Source organism: Rosa chinensis, chromosome 1 (assembly GCF_002994745.2).
Source record: "Rosa chinensis cultivar Old Blush chromosome 1, RchiOBHm-V2, whole genome shotgun sequence".
In the NCBI taxonomy this organism is placed as follows: Eukaryota; Viridiplantae; Streptophyta; class Magnoliopsida; order Rosales; family Rosaceae; genus Rosa; species Rosa chinensis.
In genome coordinates, this window is record NC_037088.1 from 28,580,111 (window position 1) to 28,588,267 (window position 8,157).

At 38.9% G+C, this 8,157-nt stretch overlaps 1 protein-coding gene across 1 annotated transcript; it reads left to right on the top strand.

Moving 5' to 3' along the window:
• The first annotated feature begins 338 nt into the window (after positions 1 to 338).
• On the top strand, positions 339 to 6,802 carry LOC112194510 (nuclear pore complex protein NUP96). Its single transcript, XM_024334741.2, has 7 exons — positions 339 to 608; positions 859 to 3,449; positions 3,753 to 3,876; positions 4,255 to 4,403; positions 5,379 to 5,476; positions 6,362 to 6,557; positions 6,653 to 6,802. Exons 1-6 carry the CDS (start codon positions 482 to 484, stop codon positions 6,555 to 6,557), a joined length of 3,285 nt encoding a protein of 1,094 aa, XP_024190509.1. The 5' UTR covers positions 339 to 481; the 3' UTR covers positions 6,653 to 6,802.
• Positions 6,803 to 8,157: the final 1,355 nt, after the last annotated feature.

Genomic DNA, 8,157 nt, shown 5'->3' on the forward strand with positions numbered 1-8,157 from the left:
CGAAGTGGACGGCATGTATGAATGTTGGGTCGGGCTAGATAACCTGGGTACTAAAGTGATAGTTTTTGAAGTTGAGGTACGAAAGTTACTAGTGGCCCATAGGTTGTGTACTGTTTGTATCTTTTTCCCTTATAATTATTCTGTTTTTATGATTTAACAATCGGGATAACCTCCCGCTTACCCATTTACTTATTAGATCAAGTGATAAGGCACAAATATATTTTGTTTGGTTATTTTAATTTTATTTTTTATAAACCTGTAATTCTGTAAACGGGTCGAAACTCAAAAGTAGATGCTTTTGTTTTTAGCATGTTTTTATTTGTCCCCCTTTTTCTTTTGGTCCGATAAAAACACCTGTTTTCCCCTGATACTCGATAAAAAGTTTGAAAAACCATAAACCCCCTTCTTCGGGTTCGGAGGAGATCCGCCGGAAATCGACCACCCAAGCGACTCCACTCCTCACTCTCTACCCCATCCCTTCATGATTTCTCATACCTCGCACTCCTCTATCAGCCACCATGGCTGCCTCACTTGTGCGGCTCAACCCCCAGCACACTCCACTCCTCCACAGCTTCAACACGACGTCGTCCATGGCGGCCATCATAAGAGTAAGAAACAAACCAACACTCCTCAATTTAATTACGCTTAATTCACTTTTCATAGTCTTTGAAGCTTTAATTTCACATGATTATCATTTCAAAATTCGCTCGTTTCCCTGGTTAGTGTTTAGTGTACGGGCATTTGAAGCTCGAAATTCACTATGGGGTTGTTTGCTGTCTGATAGGATTAGGGTTTTCGTATCGAAAATATGAATTAGAATCAGTACTGAGTTGGTGTTGCATTTCACATTATTGTCAGGGACTGTTTCTGAACTCTATAGTGATACTATTGTGACTTCCTCTGCAATGGAAGTTGATGCCGGAACTCCGAATTCACAAATTCCAGCTCAACACAAAAAAAGAAGGACCGGAGTTTCATTGTGCGAGACTTTTAGTAATGGTAATGGCGCTTCGTTACCCTATTTACCAACTCTTGAAGCAGCTGATTACTATATGCAGCCTTCTTTGACGGAACTGGCTGCTCGAGAACGTGTAGATCCTGGTTATTCTACCCGAGTTTTGGACTTTACGGTTGGGAGGTTTGGTTATGGATCTGTCAAGTATCCTGGGGAGACTGATGTTAGGTGTTTAGAATTAGATAGAATTGTCAAGTTCCGCAGGCATGAGGTGATTGTATATGAAGATGAGAGTGCCAAGCCTTTGGTTGGCCAGGGCCTTAACAAGCCTGCTGAAGTAACTTTGATGCTACAAACAAGGGTATCGTGTGTTGACCAGAGACAGAAAGAGAATATTGTGAAAATATTGAGACAAAGTGTGGAGGGACAAGGAGCTCATTTTGTTTCGTTTAATCCAGAAAATGAGGAATGGAAATTCTTTGTTAACCATTTTAGCAGATTTGGGTTGACTGAAGAAGATGAAGAAGATATGATGATGGAAGATACTGCTGTAGCTGAAGACCCTCCGGAATTGAACCATGATGATATCTCTGATGCTGATGAAGAAAACCAAATGGATCCTACTGGAATTGTGCTCTCGCATTCTCTTCCTGCTCATCTTGGGCTTGACCCCATCAAGATGCAAGAAATGAGAATGTTGATGTTTTCTGATTTGGATGAGGAAGCCGAGGATATGAAAGAATTACCTGCACATTATAATCCATCATTTGGTAAAGAATACTCAAGATCTCCTTTAGAAAATGCTCAAAGGATGAGTTATCGATCTACTCCACCAGCTGTGCGAAAGACCCCTCTAGCATTGCTTGAGTACAAGCATGGTAGTTTTGACTCAAACTCTCCTGGAGCCATTCTAATGGCCCAGGAAAATAAAGCCTTGCCATTGAAGACACTAAAAGAAGGTTTTAAGCTTGATCTCAGTAGTGAAACACCAGTAACTAGAAAAGATTCTCGCAACATAGTTGATGCAGGTTTGTTAATGGGTAGGTCTTTTCGAGTAGGATGGGGCCCAAATGGAATTCTTGTCCATGCTGGCACACCAATAGGCAGTAATGGTTCCCAAAGGGTGCTGTCATCTGTAATTAATATGGAGAAGGTTGCTATTGACAATGTAGTCAGAGATAAAAATAACAAGGTTAGAGCAGAACTTGTTGAAACGGCTATCACTTCTCCATTGGAGCTTCACAAGGGACTGTTTCATGAAACAAAAGAAGTTGAAGTTGGATCCTTCAGTCTGAGACTTCAGAAGCTTGTCTCGAATCGGTTTATGCTATCAGATATTTGCAGGAGTTATGTAGATATTATTGAGAGGCAGCTGGAGGTTCCTGGTTTATCTTCCTCTGCATGTTTGGTTTTGCCACATCAAATTATGATTTGGGAATTGATAAAAGTTCTTTTCTCTGAAAGGGAAAATGGCGAGAAAATGGAATCTTTTGGTGCTGATGATGAGGTAGAAATGGTGCAGGATGAGAAGCTCCCTTCACAGGAAACTGACCCGGAAGCATTACCTCTAATTAGGAGGGCCGAGTTCAGTTACTGGTTGCAAGAAAATGTGCGCCATCGAGTAGAAGAAATCATCTCCTTGAATGAGTCCAATTATCTGCAATCCATATTATTACTTCTGAGTGGGCGGCAGCTGGATGAAGCTGTGGAACTGGCTGCTTCTCAGGGAGACGTGAGATTGGCTTGTTTGTTAAGTCAGTCTGGTGGGTCCATAGTTAATCGTTCTGACATTGCACAGCAGCTTGAGCTTTGGAGGATCAATGGACTGGATTTCAGTTTCATTGAGAAAGATAGGATAAGGCTTTATGAGTTGCTTGCGGGTAATGTCCACGGTGCTTTTCATGATATTGAAGTTGATTGGAAGAGGTTTCTTGGGTTATTGATGTGGTATCACTTACCACCTAATATTCCATTACCCATTGTTTTCCGCACATATCATGATCTTCTTAATGAGAATAAGGCTCCATATCCTGTTCCTGTTTACATGGATGGACGTGTAGAAGAGACTGTGGATCGGAGTGCAGAGAAACGTTATGACATATCATATTACCTTATGATGCTACATGGAAGTGAAGATAGTGAAGTTGATTTCCTGAAGACCATGTTCAGTGCTTTCTCGTCAACATATGATCCACTTGATTACCATATGATCTGGCATCAGCGTGCTGTGTTGGAAGCAGTTGGGGTCATCAGTGCCAATGATCTTCATGTTCTTGACATGGGATTTGTTTCCCAGTTGTTGTGTCTTGGGCAATGTCATTGGGCCATCTATGTGGTCCTTCACATGACCCATTGTGAAGACTTTCCATATCTTCATGCTAATCTTATTCGGGAAATTTTGTTCCAATATTGTGATTCTTGGAGCTCACAAATATCACAACGCCAATTCATTGAGGACTTGGGTATTCCTAAAGCATGGCTTCATGAGGCTATGGTAAGTACTGTTTTTTTATTTGTTTATTTGTTTTTTTTTATTGTTTACCAATCCCGTCCTTGTGCCCTTTGTTTTATCATACTTGGAACATAAATATTTTTGTCACCTTTAGGAAACATATGTAAATTAACTTTAGGTTTCCTAACAATTTTGATCAGATGGATGACTCTATATTCGGTTAGAAATCCTTATTTAATCCCCTTCCTGCTGTGCCTCACTATGTATCTGTGACTACTTTGATCTGAAAGTTGAGAAAATTGAATTGGTATCTGGTGGTTGAATAATTTCTTTTGATGGTTGCAGGCAGTTTATTTCAATTATTATGGGGATCTTTCAAAGGCACTTGAACACTTCATTGAATGTGCAAACTGGCAGAAAGCGCATTCTATTTTCGTAACTTCTGTTGCTCACACATTATTCTTGTCAGGTATGATTTAATAACTACTAGGTACTATCTGCACCCCTCTTTTACAACACCCCCCCCCCCCCAAAGCCAATTTTTTCAAAATGCCACAACTGACTCTATTCTTCAGTCTAACCACTGACGAGGTTTCTGTAACAATTATGCTTTGGATAAGCGCACACATTATGTGTACCGGACTAGTTTACTATTATTTCTGTCTGTACAGGGGTGTTTATTTACTGCAAAAGCAGCTAGAGATACTGCTTTTGTATAGGGGCAATGTATTTTAATTGATTTTCCATATTGTTAATGTTTTAAACTAAACTTTCACTCGAATCACTTCTTGTCCCGATTGCTTGGTTGAAATTAATCTGTAAAACTTTTCTTCTCTTCTAATTGCAGCCAAACACTCAGAGATATGGAGGCTAGCAACTTCCATGGAGGACCACAAATCAGAAATTGAAAATTGGGACTTGGGAGCTGGCATCTACATTTCATTCTATCTAACAAGAAGTTCATTGCAGGGAGCTGACGATGCCATGAGTGAACTGGTATGACAACTTGTTATTTGGGATAATGCTGTAATTCGAAATATTGGGTAATTTTGTTTCATCATCGACCCTGCAATATATTAACTACCAATTGAATTGTTTCAAACACAAATCTTGGTAGCCTTTTTGGTTTTTGTTCTTTTGTTTTTTTTGTTTTTGTTTTGAGGTTGCTGCTTTTCATAAATTAAGTATAGGATTGCGTTATGCTCATACTTTAGGCTTATCCATAAGCCTAGCTTAGGTTTACTACATTTGGCTGGGAGTTGGAAAATAAAGTAATGAATATGTAGCGACTATCCAATGGTACCTCTGCCTGATAGTTCGGGATCTTGCTCTTCCCACTTATTTGGTTAGCAGGAGTCTAATAAATAGACATGAATGCGTATAAGGAGATGAACATAGATTAAAGCCTATTACTATAATGAGATATTGCCACATCTTGATGCTATCCCACTCAAGGGAGCTGTTGCTAGATCTTTGCGTAGTTGGCTTCAAGCAACATCATTAATATGGAAATAGGCATAGAAAGTGAGGATATTTCTTGTTCTTTTCGCAATTTATTGTATTTTTCTTATACACAGGGAAGAGTGAACCCCATGCACCCCACACAACCACCCCCCCCGATGAACATAGATTAAAGCCTATTACTAAAATGAGATATTGCCACATCTTGATGCTATCCCACTCAAGGGAGCTGTTGCTAGATCTTTGCATAGTTGGCTTCAAGCAACATCATTAATATGGAAATAGGCATAGAAAGTGAGGATATTTCTTGTTCTTTTCGCAATTTATTGTTTTTTTTCTTATACACAGGGAAGAGTGAACCCCATGCACCCCACCCCCACACACACACCCCAAAAAAAAAAGATGAAAAAAGAGAGCTTAAACTGTAGCCCCAACTTGATGTTATAGTCCAACATAAATTGTCATCTTTGTTTCTCAAATGAGTGTTTCACACTGTAATATCTATTGCAGGGTTCTGTTGAAAGCAAAAATGCTGCTTCCAGAGAGTTTCTTGGTCAGTTAAACTTGTCTTTGGCTGTTTGGGGTGCCAAGCTACCAATGGATGTGAGGTATGTTTAACCTGGGATCACTGTTGCATGCATAAGAATGACCATTTTCTTTATGTTTTGTAAGACGCTTTCGCTACATATCTGTTAGTAGTCTAAGGGCATCTATAATGCCCTGGAAAGTGTTGTCATTGCTTTTCTTTTCGAATTCGTCAATACCTTTAAGGCCTTCAGTGGAATTGCTTTTTAACTCTGAATAAAGATTTGTAGTAGCTCCACTCTTTGTTTTTAAATTTAGATTCCAGGCTTCAACAGGGTTCTGTACTTTTAGCCTTATGGTGTATAGTACTGTCATAGATTAGGCTTTAGGTATAGAGATTGAGGCAGGTTGAAAACAAAACTTTTAGCAAACACCGTTCAAACGCGGTTATGTGTTATGTATGTAAATGTATATATTTAACGGAGAAAATACTTTATTATCTCAGCATGGATGTTGGGCATGCTTTGCTTTGTCATGATTCTTGTGTTTCTCACTGATTGGAAAGTTCAATTAATTAGATGAAATTGGATGACTGACTGAATGGCAACAACTTAAATAATTGTTTCAAGATATATGTCATATAGAGAGCACCATGAGCATTTCTCTTTTTCACTTTCCACAGTGCAAATGGTTGGTATTTGGTAATGCTCAGTTAATTATTTCTTTGTTTCTCTAATTTATTTTTTAGGTCTTATGTAAATGTCTTTTCCGTCATCTCCCCCTTTTTTGGGGGTTCTGATGAACTATACTGCATTGTTCTTCTACAACTTTGTAACAGACTTCTTTATTGTATTTAACCGAATGTAATAATCTATACATAGATTACTTGAAAAATATATACCCTTGTTTTTGGTGGTATAATTGCTGAATTAAATTATAAACTTGACATTATTACCAATGTGTTACAGAGTCGTCTATTCGAAGATGGCGGATGAAATATGCAACTTGCTTTTGTCTGATATTAGCGAGGGCCCAACACGAGATGTTCAGTTAAGTTGCTTTGACACCGTTTTCAGTGCGCCCATACCTCAGGACCTTCGCTCAAATCATTTGCAAGATGTAGTGTCTCTCTTCACATGCTTTCTATCCGAAGTTGCTACATAGGTAGGCCTTCCCCTTTACCTCAGGACCTTCGCTCAAATCATTTGCAAGATGTAGTGTCTCTCTTCACATGCTTTCTATCCGAAGTTGCTACATAGGTAGGCCTTCCCCTTTATGCAGGGGCTTAAAAAAATCTGGGTGCTTTTTATTGAGAAGTTGGATAGGCATTGATCAAGGCACTTCATTTGACTTGAAATTGTAAGAAGGCTACAGCACTAAATCATAATTTCCTTGCACTTTGTTTGTTCCCTTCCATTTTTCATTTTCTTTTCTCCCATTTCTTTATAAAATTGTTGACAATCACTTTAGGGCGAATATTGTTAGGTAGTTTAAAACGGTGAGCATACGCAGTTAAGTCACTTAGCGGATGACTCAGAGTTTGTCTTGGTGGAGCCTGTGAATCCTAGACTGTTTGATTAGGATTAGGTAGCGAGGTTATTACTAGGCAATAATTGATGATGAATCCGTGTAGCAAGAAAGCTAATTACTGGGTTGTGAGGTTTTCGGTTAACCATATCAAAACCCATTGCTTGTTTTATGTAGTAGTCACCAAAGCCCCTCTTATTAATATTGTTTCGTCGTATTCATGAAGACAATTTTCTTACTATAGAATAGGATATTATAATTTCTGAGAACACAGGTTTTATATGATTCATCGTTCCAATTATTGTACTATACCAGTCATAACCATAGAGCTTTCTCTGCATGATAACATTTAGTTTTAACACTGCTGGCTGTTCAACCTTGTCACTTGGATAGATGCATTCTTTACCTCAGGTTGCAGTTAGACTTGGTTCCTCTTGCTTCTGGACTCGGGGGTGAGTTTGTAAGCCTGTTTATGTCAAGAACGTACTTAAAATATTTTACTAAGTAAATTGAACTACATTGAATATAGTAAGAAGCTCTGTATTTGGAAGGGTCTGGAGCTTGTAGCATTTCTGAAGGTGTATTTTGATTGTTTTCTTGGTTCATTCTGCTGTGTCTTCCCAACCCTTTTCAGAGCCTCACTCATCAAACCTGCCAACGATGACTTCAATTTTGACTACTTAAACAGATAGAAGATGAGAAATAAAGCCACCTTTAGGCTTGTTAATATTGCTTCGTCACATTCATGAGGGTCTCATTTGTCATAAGATGATGTAAACGAGGGTACATCTCATAGGCTGTGCATTGTGTGCCAATCTCCCAGCTAGCTTATGAACAGTTTAGCGAGGAACAGAGGAGTCAATTGCTCCGGTTCCATTGCTCCAATGCAATTCCATCAGTGGCCTTCCAAAATGAAAGTGTTATAACTCTTTGATGGCGAACTATTCAAGATGTAGGATATTTTTTTTATATTTATTTTATATTTTGAGGAGAAACTTAAAAAAGCTTTCATTGCACGAAACGATCAAGTACAATCTAGAGAGAGAGCTTCCTCAAGAAAAGGAGGAGCTGAAGTAAACGAGAAATTACAAAAAGAACCGGCCAATGACCATTTAGCAAGGGTATGAGCCACACCATTGCCGTTATGACAATGAGTGAAAGAATACCCCGGTAGTTGTGAGAAAAGAGAAAAGCTTGGAAACATCTTGGTATACTGGACGAAATGCACCACAATACT